At 38.1% G+C, this 13,397-nt stretch overlaps 1 protein-coding gene across 9 annotated transcripts in view; it reads right to left on the minus strand.

The window, feature by feature from the left end:
* Window positions 1–13,397, minus strand: part of LOC140729085 (nuclear factor 1 B-type-like) — a 289,370-nt gene that overhangs the window by 98,066 nt on the left and 177,907 nt on the right. For all 9 annotated transcript variants that reach the window (XM_073048423.1, XM_073048426.1, XM_073048420.1 and 6 more), the window contains one exon: window positions 7,186–7,254. In XM_073048423.1, coding sequence (XP_072904524.1) covers window positions 7,186–7,254 — 69 coding nt within the window. The remainder of the gene's footprint in view (window positions 1–7,185; window positions 7,255–13,397) is intronic.

A 13,397-nucleotide genomic window follows, 5' to 3' on the forward strand; every position in this document is an offset into this window, starting at 1 on the left:
CAAGGGATATCCCATTGCTGGATAAATAATTGGATGGTAAACTTGAACATGTGAAATACTTAATATCCAAATTAATAATATACCTACAGTTAAAGAGTGCTCAACAAAAATGAAGATTCATCTATTAGCAGAGAAATTCAATTTGTAAATAAAAGCAAGAGGCAACAATGCTTCTATTACTGAGAGAAGTTCATATGGAATAACTATAGAGTGTAAAAATGAAAAATAACTCATTTTTTTTACAAAGTGTAGAGAAATAAATCATTTGAGAGATGAAAGAATAGTCATACCAGTATATGTGACTTTACCCTCAAGATTCTACATACAAAGATTGAGCTTATGGGTATTAACATAGTAGTGATGATGCAAAAAGATATCATGAATATTGTCAAAGAAGTAATATTGAAACTATTGCTAAGATGGAGAAAATGCTGCAGGTTTGCACAATGCAGATAACGCCAGGAGTTATAACCACGAACCATTAATCAAAGGATGAAGAATAATTAGGCAATATCTTGTTCTAATGCAGCTAAAATAATAAATGGACAACCATGATTCAATCAGTTGACCATTGGTTGCAAACAGAGAAAATAATAATTGATTTGAAAGCATAAGGGGTGTGATGGTCTGAATAAGACGACCATGGGAATGGTTAATGAATGTTTGAGAAATATTTCAGGTAAGTGGAGAAACTTAACCCTCTCATGGCATGTAGAATTGATCTGAACTAACATTTTTTTAAAAATATTTCATTCAAGGGACTTGGGCTTTGCAAGCTGAGCCTGAATTTAATTGTCCATCCCATGATCAGACAGGACATCACAGCATGGAACACAACATCAAAAATTTCAAATAGCCTGAACAGAGAGATTTTTTAACTTTAAATGGACTGTAAACACTCTTACAGAATTATGAAGATGGGCAGAATTGGTGATAAAAGGACTCAAATTCGGAGATGGGCAAGCAGCGGGTAGAAAGTTGTAAGACTGCAGTGAAACATGAAACCTACAACAGCATGATGTTAGGCTTCAATCAGAATTACATCTTAGAAGAAGACTGGCAACAAGATGCAGTTGGAATTTCTTTTATGTATTCTCTTGGGATTAAGGATGACTTTCTATAAATTAATCACATATATTATATTCGATTTAGATTGTGCATCTGGTTGTTCAAGTTTATCAATATCTGCATTTGTTAGAGTGCAGGTAATGGTAGTGCAAGAAAATTTATGTAAAATATACAAAATAAAATGTGTATGATCATGGATTTACAGCACTTACTGAGACCTCATTGGAATAGGTGTTGTAAAGTTGACTCTCTACAGAGTATTGCCATGTTAGAACAGTAATCAGCCACTGAGCCACACTCCATAGCATCAGAGAGAATGAGGCATTTGTGGATCATACTCACTGAAAGCAGCAATAGTCAGCCCAGGTAGTTCAAAGTGGAGAAGGAATATACAGGTGACCAACTTTAGAGGTGACAAAGGATAGCATGATTTGCAACTGCAGGAAATCTTTGGCCTTTTTAAACATGTCCTACAGATGTAATGTGGCAGGCAAAGACGGTAGTTCAATCACGTACGGTCGCATGCAGTATTGAAGTGAGATGGCTCATGGGCTAAAATACAACTTAATTGCAAAAAAAATTGGTTAGAGACAAGGATTTGATAGCTTTGGGAATAGGCTGCCTTGATTCCATTGAGTTTGACAGTCATGATAAGTTACTTCCATAGCGAAGGATCTCACAAAAACATATGAAAACACTTATAGAATGAGGAGATCAGCCAAAAAGTATAAACATGTTTGAGGTCCTGAAGAGGGAATCTATAATAGAAGAAGAAAATAACTTAGGTAAAATATATATTGTCAAAAATGTTAATTCATCTGTGTTGTTGCAAAAACTAGAAAAGCAGAGTTTTTTTTTAAATTGAAGAGACCTTACACATAAATGAAAGTTAATATGCAGGCACAGCAAGAGGCTATAAGGCAAATGATATGTTGGCCATTATTGCAAGAGGACTTGAGTATAGAAACAGAAATCTTACTCGAATTCTACAGAACCCTGCTGAGGCTACATCTGGAACACAGTGTACTGATCTGATGAAGGATCTTGGCCTGAAACGTTGACTGTTTACAATTTTCCATAGATGCTGCCTGGCTTGCTGAGTTCCCCCAACACTTTGTGTGTGTTACTTTGAATTCCAGCATCTGCAGATTTTTTCTTGTTACCGATCTGGTCTCCCTATCGACTTGTGATGGACGAAGTACATTGAAATTTCACTAGATTGATTGCTAGGATAGCAAGGTTGCTATAGGAACAGAGATTAGACAGATTTGGTCTGTACGCTCCAACATTTACATGGATGTGAGGTGACTCGTTGGATCATAGCTTGGTATAGAAACATCCCTGCCCAAGAGTGAAAAAGTATGTGTGTGTATATATATATATATATATATATATATATATAGTAATGGATATAGCCCAGTCCATTACAGGTAAGGCCCTCCATTCTATTGAGCAGATCTACAAAGAGTATTGCCACAAGAATATAGCATCCATCTTCAAGGACCCCACCATCCAGACCATGCTCTCTTCTCACTACTGCCATTCAGATGGAGGTATATGAGCCTTAGATCCTATGCCCCCAGGTTCAGGAACAATTATTACCTTTCAATCATCAGGCTTCTGAGCCAATGTGGAAAACTTAATTCAACTCAACACTGAACTGATTTCAGAACCTATGGACTCACTTTCAAGGTCTCTACAATTGATGTACTTGGTATTACTTATTTATTTATCTATCATTGTTATTAGTTGTTTCTTTTTTGTATTTACTCAGGTTGTCCACTTTTGCACATTGGTTGCTTATCAGTCCTTGTGTCTAGTCTCAATTGCAGTTCTGTGTTCTATAATGAATGCCTGCAAGAAAATGAATCTCAGGGCAGTATATGGTGACACATATCGTACATACTTTGATAATAAATTTACCTTCAACTTTGAATTTTGAAACACACTCAATTTTTTTGGATTGTTTCCCCTGTTGAGAACAGAAATAACAATCTCATGATAAGCACTGCAATGAAAGGGATAAATGTTTGGGATACTCTACTCAAGAAAGGTGTGGAGGCTCAGCTGTTGAGAATATTGAAGACAGATATGATATACTATTGTTTTAGATTATGAAATAATCAAGAGTATGGAATTATTGCAGGAAAATGATGCTGAAGTAAAACATCAGCTGTAATTATATTGAATAGCAGAACAGACAAGTGGGGCTGAATGGTCACACTGCCTAGAGCCACTTGATCATACTCCGTTAGGCATTTACAGTTGCTAGCCATTGAACTTGTTACAGACGGGGTAATTTTCAAGATGGACAAGGCTGCATAATCGAGCAAAGAGAGGGGAAGACAGCAGCTTCCACCACTTCCACCAGGGAGTTATGAGAGAGACTGTAGGAGCTAAGCAATTGGTCCATACACAGAGCAGCTGCTGTCTGACTCTAGTTACACAGCACACTCACCACGTGGACTACAGTGCAGCTCTAACACCACATCTCCTTGCTGAGTAACTGTATGGATTACTCCAGCCCACCCAAACAGCCAAACACAATGCGGCTCCTTCCACAAGAAGATCACTTTACCTACTTCTTTGCTGTGAGAGCAACAGTGTGGGACAATGTAGTCAAATGGATTCCTTGCTGGCCATTGCAACATAATGTTATAATGAATCTTTCTAGTACTGACTACAGATCTCATTCATGAGAAGAAAGTGAAGTACCAATATACACAACTTTGTCCGATGTTCAAATATAATGCAGCAAAGCCATATTAAAATGGACTTTGCTTAATTTTATATTATCGAGATTTTTTAAAATTTTCTACAATGCTGTTTGGCAATAAAATAGGTTCTTCAATTTCACAGATTTTCCAGACTAGACTTTAGATTTCATTGTGTAGTTTGTAATTAGTGGAGACAATAAAAGTTGGATTAACTTTTATTGTCAATTTGCTGGTCATGTTAAAATCCTTTCACTATATGGTCTGGGACAAAAATCAAACCAGCAGCTAGAAATTATTTAAGACAGTGACATTTCAGAGGTTCTATTGTTCAGTAAGAGAGCATCAGGTAAGGTGCCAGTAATGTGTGCTTTCTGAGTAATTTACATTGCACAGTTGACTGCAGAGCACCAAATGGAATCTGTAATTCAACTTACATGGTCTATCTAGTGGCCTTTCTGAGTCCAGACAAAGGTGTAATTGTTCATCGTTTACCTTTTTTTTATGATTGCAAGTCACTGCTAGATACTAAGAACATCAGGTTTAGTCCATGAGAAAATTCCCTTCCAGTCCTGAAGAAGGGTCCTGGTCCGAAATGTCAACTGTTTATTCATTTCCATAGATGCTGCCTGACCTGCTGAGTTCCTCCATCATTTTGTGTGTGTTGCTCTGGATTTTCAGCATTGGCAACATCGCAACCAACACACACAAAATGCTGGAGCAACTCAAACACGAGGAAATCTGCAGATGTTGGAAATTCAAGTGCTACACCTGCTCTTACACTTCCTCCCCCACCACCATTCAGGGCAAACTTCCCTTCCTCCACCATCAACTCTGGTCTCAAACACATCTCTCCCATTTCACACACATCTGCTCTCACCCCATCCTCCCAACACCCCACTCCGGATAGGGTTCCCTTTGTCCGTACCTACCACCCCACCAGCCTCCAGGTCCAATATATAATTCTCCATAACTTCTGCCACCTCCAACGGGATCCCACCACCAAGCACATCTTTCCCTCCCCACCCCCCATTCTGCTTTCTTCAGGGATCACTTCCTATGCGACTCCCTTGTCCATTCGTCACCCCCATCCCTTCCCACCGATCTCCCTCCCGGCACTTACCCTTGTAAATGGAACAAGTGCTACACCTGCCCTTACACTTCCTCCCTCACCACCATTCAGGGCCCCAGACAGTCCTTCCAGGTGAGGTGACACTTCACCTGTGAGTCGGCTGGTGTGGTATACTGTGTCCGGTGCTCCCAGTGTGGCCTTCTATATATTGGTGAGACCCGACGTAGACTGGGAGACCATTTCACTGAACACCTATGCTCTGTCTGCCAGAGAAAGCAGGATCTCCCAGTGGCCACACATTTTAATTCCACGTCCCATTCCCATTCTGATATGTCAATCCATGGCCTCCTGTACTGTCAAGATGAAGCCACACTCAGGCTGGAGGAACAACATCTTATATACCGGCTGGGTAGCCTCCAACCTGGTGGCATGAACATGGATTTCTCTAACTTCGGTTAATGCCCCTCCTCCCCTTCTTACCCCATCCCTTATTTATTTATTTATTATCCCCCAGCACACACACTTTTTTTTCCTCTCTTTTTTCTCTCTCTGCTCCTCTCACAATCACTCCTTGCCTGCTCTCCATCTCCCTCTGGTGCTCCCCTCTCCCTTTCTTTCTCCCTAGGCCTCCTGTTCCATGATCCTTTCCCTGCTCCAGCTGTGTATCCCTTTTGCCAATCAACTTTCCAGCTCTTGGCTTCACCCATCCCCCTACCATCTTCTCCTATCATTTTGGATCTCCCCTCCCCCTCTGACTTTCAAATCTTTTACTATCTTTTCTTTCAGTTAGTCCTGACGAAGGGTCTCGGCCTGAAACGTCGACTGTACTTCTTCCTATAGATGCTGCCTGGCCTGCTGTGTTCCGCCAGCATTTTGTGTGTGTTGCTAGATGAACTCAGCAGGTCATACAGAGATGTTAGGGGAGCCAGAGTGGGAAATGGAAGAAGAAGAAAGGGGAAGGGGGAAAATAACTGGATGTCTGAAAAATTGATGCTCATGACATCAGGTTGGAGGTTGCCCAGACAGAGTATGAGGTCTTGCTCCTCCAACATGAGAGTGGTATCGTCGTGGCAGGAGAGACCATGGACTGACATGTTGGGATGGGATTGTAAATCGGAATTAAGTAGTTGACCACTGGGAAATCTGTTTTTTTGTGAATAGAACAAAGGTGCTTGACAAAGCAGTCCCACAATCTATGTCAGATCTCAATAATGTAGAGGAGACCACACTGTGAGCACCAGATGCAGTAGATGATCTGAACAGATTTACAAGGCTTAACTGGAAGGACTATTTGCGCCTTGAATGAGTGAGTAGGTGAATGGGCAGGTGTAGCACTTCTTCTGCTTGCAGGGATAAGTGCCGGAAGAGAGGTTAATGGGGAGGGACAAATGGACATGGGAATGAAGAAGAGCATGATCCCTGCAGAAAGCAAAGAGTGGTGGTGAGATAAATATATGTTTGGTGATTGTATCCTATTGAAAATGGTGGAAGTTGTGGAGAATGATGTGCTGGATATGGAAGCTCATGGGGTGGTAGGTAAGGACAAGAGGAACTCTATTCCTGTTACAGTGCCAAAAAGATGGAGTGAGTATGGATGACTGGAAAATGGAGGAGATGTGAGTGAGGGCAGCATCAATGTTGGAGAAAAGGAATCTCCGTTCTTTGAAGAAGGAGGACATTGCTGAAGTTCTGGAAAGGAAAGCATTATCCTGGGATTAGATGCAGCAAAGATGAAGGTCCTGAGAAAAAGGAATAGCATTTTTACAGGAGACAGGGTGGGAGGAGATACGGGAAGATAGCTGTGGGAGTTGGTCGGTTTATAAGTGATATCAGAGACAGTTTGAGACAGAGATATCAAGAAAGCAAAGAGGTCAAAAATGGACCAAGTAAATTTAAGGACAGGGTTGAAGTTGGAGGCAATGTTGATGAAATTGACAAGATCCATATAGGAGCATGAAGCAATGTCAATGCAAAATCTTGCATATTTCTTCAGAATCCACGTTTTTGTGGTTATGGGTATAAATTACAATAGTTTTAAGCTAATGAAATAAAACAACAAGATATACAAAGCACAGGTGATTACACTGTGTCTGATTACTGGTAATGAATGCAGGCAACTTTCTATTTCACCATCTCTGTAAGATAAACACACTTTTACCCTCATCCTGAGCAGAAATGCATTCTGATAGATCACATGATGAGGCATGGACACTAATTTGCTTTACTGTATGTGAACCAGTTTGTAATGGGAAATACTCGCACACAGTTCCAGCCGATTATAAAACAAGTAACTAATTCTCTAAGAGTAATCCCAATTAGCCATACACTTACTTCGAGATACTCGCATAAGTTCTCCAATGCTGAATACTCCTGATTTTATAAAGCTGTCCTCCAGGTATGCTGAAAGAGAAAGAAAAGAGTAGTTTATTTCAGATATTACTAACAATTCATATTTTTGATGTTGTTAACAATTATTAACAATTCATAATTATTAAATATTTTTCATAATTTTGTATGGTCCTGAACATCTTAGAAACAAACAGAAGTAGGGAAAAGTTATGTTGTGAATAATTAGCAGATTGTAAGAACAGTGACCATATGACCAAATAAACAACATACTGAAGGTTTGGGCCCTTATTGAATGGGTTCAAACCTAAATGTGGATTTGCATTCCATCTCTAACTACCCCCCAAAGTTAGATTGGCTGATCAATAGAGTTTCTATATCTTTGAAACCCAGGTACATACTGCAGACAGTAAAATTAAGAATGGAATGTAGCTGTGTACATATGAAATATGAACTAGTGAAACACTCTGCTGTTCCACACAAAAGTAGGATAGTTATGAGAGGGCATCTATAAACAGATAGGAGAGGGTTAATGCTTTATTATAGCAAGAAGTAGCATATCTTATTTATTATGGAATGTAAGTTGCAAATCAGATTAGGTGAGGAGAGTGAAGATGACTTATGAAGGGTGATTTATAGAAGAGTGTTGTACAGTTGTAAGTTCAGTCAGAATTTAATTTCTGATTCTAGAAGTGCTTATTTTACATTTAAAATGAGTGAGTTAGTGATTATATAATATAATCTGTTCCATTCAAAAAAAAAACACGGAGTAAAGCTGAAATGTTAATTATGAACATAGAAGGAATTTTACTTCTTCAGTAGTTTCTTCATACATGTTTATTGGTGACATGAAATAAAAGTAAAAGGTGTACAATAGTACACGCTAAAATGCTAGTGGCATTAAATACCCTCAAAGATTGCAAGGAAGTATGAACTATTGTAACACAACAGCCAATGGAAAAAAAATGTGTGTGAAAATTTGCAGGTCAGCTCATTAGCTAATTCTTCTTTGGATTGAGCTCATTTAAAAGGGTACATTGAGGTGCTAAAAATGTCATTTCTGCAAGAACATAAAAACTTCCAAATGACAGCAGGAAAAGCAGCAGGCGGGAGGTAGATGTGGCAGAATATGAAGCAGACACTTCTCTAGGGAAATGGATATGGTGAAGATTGGGTGATCCTCCACGAAAATCAGGACCTGGAGCTTCGTGAATACTTTGGTTTTCTGATGTCATTGCTAATCCATTTTTGGTTTGTAAAGTTAAAGTAGCTCATATGGTAAGGGTAGTGTCAAGGATTATTTAAAAATTCATTCATTCATGAAATAACATCACAATAGCTGATCCAAAATAACAACATGGTCACAATTCAGTTAGGTTTTTTCACTCCAGTTGTTTGCATGTGGACAACTCCGTTCTGCACCACTGTTGATTATAATTGAAGAAAAAATACAAACAAATGTATTAAATTATAGATAAAACTTCTAATTGTCACAGGATATTTCACTGCAGTATCATTTTCTCCCTTTTCTTATGGAGGAAAAGCCATGATTCGTATCATGCATTTAAGTTTTAGATTCTAAATAGCTTCTTGACCTTTCTCACAACTAACCAAAGCCTATAAAACAATGACCACTATTCCCAAGATGCCAATTAACTGCTGCATTATCCAAATGACCAGATTTGTTCCTCACGTCTGGATAGCCCATACAGCAATACCATCTTTCTGCAACAATCCTCATGCGCACACTTTAGAAATTTCTCCTTTTATCAATCACTCTGCATTCATTATTAGAATGAATGTCGAAATCCTCCCTGCCCACCATTACCACCATCCTGAACTCTTTTTTCATCTTTCAGTTCTTTCTCTGTAAGTCTCTTCTTTCTCCTCTGGTGGTATCATGGTTCTTATATTGTTAAACATCTCCAACCAAATACAGTATGCATTGGATCATGGTGTAATATTTTTCTTACTGAAAGACACCACTTCATTTGATAATTTTTTAAATTCATTTATTGAGATACAGCATGGAATAGGCCCTTCTGGCCCTTTGAACCATGCTGCCCAGCAATCCCCCAATTTAATTCTGGCCTAATATCGGGAAAATTTACAATGACCAATTAACCTGCAAATCAATAAGTCTTTGGACTGTGGAAAGAATCTGGAGCACCTGGAGGAAACCCACGCAGTCATGGGGAGAACATACAAACCCTCATAGCCAGGGGCGGGAATTGAACCTGGATAGCCTATACTGTAAAGTGTTGTGCCACCAACTTAAACCAATTCAGTTTCATAATATTAAATAGGAGATTAAAAAAAGGATATCACACCAAGGTAGGTGATTAGGCTAAAATAAGGGTAGATCAAGATTTTATTTAAGGTGAACCAGCTAGATGTACTGAATATTCATTTATTCTACTGAAAGACTGCAATTGAATTGCATCACTGTAATCCCTACTTGGGCCTCATTTTCAAATTGAAAAGTTGAATCATGCTCCAAGTTTCATGCCTGGGGTAGTATATTCTGCCTTTTCTGTGCATCTAAGTTTCACTCTTCATTTCCTTTTTCAACTCTAAGGGAAAGGCTGAAGATTCAAGTTTGTTCATATTCTCCTTATTTAAAATTTATATGACCATCTCATTAAATCATTTTTATTAATACCTTAGCAATCTAAATATATTGATTTCACCAATTCCATGCATAATTGAATGATTTTGACACGACTGCTGTCAATTCATTTCTGTTACACCTTTGCATAAGTATATTATGTCATGATATCTGAAGCAAATTTATGTAAATAATTATATTTTAATTTACATAACCAGTTCAATGATTGATTAGTCAATAATTTTGATCTGTTTAAGAAACTACATACATATCCTAAATTTTAAGGAGTACTCTTTCATCAGTTTTCCTAAAGTCAAAGCATTGCATCAGATTTGTTTGTATTTTAGGCAAGTTGATATGATTATTAGAATTATTTTGTTGTATGTTTATTCATAATGTATTTCCTTTCACAATTATAATTTTTATTAATTCTTAACAATTCAATTGGCTGCATCAAAAAGGGTCTAGAGTTCAGGTAACAGTAACCCTTTTACACTTGTTATTCCATTCCCAGATTTCACGAAAAGAGATCATGATCCAAAGTATCGGACAAACAATTGCATAATATGAGTCACGAAACTTCGGGATTCGATCATTGGTCTAAGCCGAAAAAAAAAGAATTCAGTTGGTGTGGTGACACAGTTGTAACGATTTATTTCAGTATTCCTGGGCCAAAGGAGTAAATAAATCAGTTATGTTTCATACTGGTGATTCTCTTGTTGAGAAGTGCGTGCATATGATATTGGGAAAGACAGGATCAGAACTGACTATGATGCCTATCTGTTTGGACAACTTAGCCTGCCATCATGCATTCATAGGTGAATAAACTCTTGGACAAAGCACCAGAGACCTTTGATCCACAGTTTGGATGACACTGCAAAAATAGACAATAGCAGAGAACGATGATTTTAGAGAAGTTTAATTAAGTCAGAGTTGCATCAGCTAAAGCTTCAAAATGACCAGAAACTACCAAATTTTTCCATTAGGTTGATGGAAAGTAACATCATTGCGTTCCAGGTGTTAGATAGATAGATAGATAGATACTTTCAGTACTCACGAGCATTTATGTAGATGTTAAATGAACATATCTCCTCAAAATCTATCGAACATTTAAAGTCTTAGATATAGTGAATGCAGAGAGGATTTAATGTATTTAGTTTGCGATGCAGCGCCGTACAGGCCTTTACAATCCAATGAGTTGCAGCAGACAGCAACCCATCTATTTATCACTAACCTAATCACAGGACAATTTACAAGGACTTATTAACCTACTAACTGACACACCTTTGGAAAGTAGGAGGAAACTAGAGATATAGTTTTCACACTTCCTTCTTTGTACCCTCACTCCAGACACCCAAAATGAATGCTAAGCAGCACTGTCTGTTGTTTTCAATTACCTGCTGTCCAGAGCTTTAAGAAACTATCATCCAGTGTTGCATTTTAAATTCAATCTACAATCCACATTCAGGTCTAAAGATTGCTTGCTGAAGTTAGTTGTTGGGTTAATATTTTGCTACATAACCTAACTCGAGAATACCTCCTAACTGCTCTCTTGGGTGAATGTAAAAAAAAATTCTATCCAAAAAGAACAAGAGGCATTTGCTTAGTCAAAATTCATCCATAAAACCTAATTTTAACATTTATCATTACTATTGTGATATTTTGATACTTCTTATGCCTCGCTCAGTATCCTAAAAATGCTTAATTAATTCTCAGTCACTTTCAGCATACATAAAAGATAATGCATGTAAAGCAAAGAATTAGTGAAACCTATTTCAAGGAAGAAAGGGCCAACAGCATGCTATGTATATGCTGGCTCTTTGCTTTATCTTCTTACATCCAGGTCTTTTAAGAAGTAAGCTTGGATCAGTTCTACCCAGAATCCTCTATGATTTATGTATTAAATGTAAATCACCCCATTATTAATTTTGGATCAAGAAAAAATAAAATAAAAATTATGGATGCTGAATATATCAAAATTTGTCAAGGTGGGGTTTATTAAAGGTATATTATGGTGGATAAATATGCTCTAATTATTTGAAGATATGACAAGGTGCGTTGATAGAGGAAACCTTGTAGATTCTGTATAGGTAGACTTCAAAAAGGCAGTTGACAGTCACATAAGAGGTTGCTGCATAAATTAAGAGCCCAAGATATTGGAAGAAGTATAGTATGTTACCATGTATTGAAAGCTAGCTGTCATGTGTAAAATAAATGGTTGGAATATATGGGTCCTTTTAAGGCTGGAAGGATGTAACTATTGCTATATCCCAGGGATTAGTTCTTGGCCCTTAGTTATTTACTGTTTACATTACTGTCTTGGAGAAGGGTACTTCTTGAGTTCTTGTGAAGTCCTTTCAACTAAGACCCTAATTGTGTTTATGATTATCCTCCAATCCAGGATTCCTCCTTGAGACTTAAGGCAGAGAGCAAGTGCCAGCATTTATGAGTGGGAATCTAAGTACTAAACCTAGTATGGGTTAGACCCAGAAAGGTTCAATGATTTCAATCATCTTAATCAACGGGAGGTGAGTATGTTTCTGGCCAATAATCCCAACAAAATAATGCAAGCCCAAAATGTAGCAATTTTTAAGCATTGTAATTATTTTCATGTTTCAGTAATTTTCAATTAGTTCATCTTTTTTAATGGCATCACCGCCCCCCCTTAATATTTTGGAATGCTGTGAATGTTAACAACATTGAAGGATATTCAAAGTCTTTTGACAGGTTTGATAGTTGCTTTAACAAATGATATTGTTCAACAGGAGTAAACATTCTACAGGGATTCACCGATTAGAAAACAGCTTGGAGTCCAGTTGTAAGTCTCCTAAATGGAACTCAGGATTCTTATAATACTGGGATAGAGGCTATCTCAGATCATCTTCAATCTGAAATGATAAAGAGAATGATGATCTTCTGACCCCGCAATCTATCTCATCAAGGCTCTTACCTATCTATCCATTTTACCTTGTCACTTGCACTGCACTTTCTCTGTACCTGTAACACAACACTCTGCATTCTATTATTGTTTTCCTTTTGTATGGAATAAACTACCTGGTTGACAGGCAAACAAAAGCTTTTCACTGCATCTTGGTACATGTGATTATAATAACAAACCAAACCAACTTTGTGAAAATGGCTTATACGTTAGAGTTAATCTTGGTTCTCATGAAAATATATTGGCCTCTAGAAAGGTAGGAGCAACAACAGCCGAGTGTTATTCATTTTAAACCCAAGAGATTCTGCAGATGCTCAAAACCCAAGATAACATACAAAAAATGATGGGGGAACACAAAAGGTCAGCCAGCACCTATGGAGAGAATTAAACTGTTGATCTTTATGGCCACGACCCTTGATCAAGATTGGAAAAGAAGGGGAAAGAAGACAGAATAAGAAGGTGGGGGAGGGGGAGGAGTACAAGCTGACAGGTGATAGATGAAGCCAGGTGAGGGTGAAAGTAGGTGGAGGGGGTGTGAAGTGAGAAGGTGGCAGGTGATGGGTGGAAAAGGTAAAAGGTTGAAGAAGAGGGAGTCTGATAGGAAGGAGAGTGGACCATGGGAGGAAGGGAAGGAGAAGGAACACCACAGGA

This window comes from Hemitrygon akajei, chromosome 6 (genome assembly GCF_048418815.1).
Source record: "Hemitrygon akajei chromosome 6, sHemAka1.3, whole genome shotgun sequence".
Classification (NCBI taxonomy): Eukaryota; Metazoa; Chordata; class Chondrichthyes; order Myliobatiformes; family Dasyatidae; genus Hemitrygon; species Hemitrygon akajei.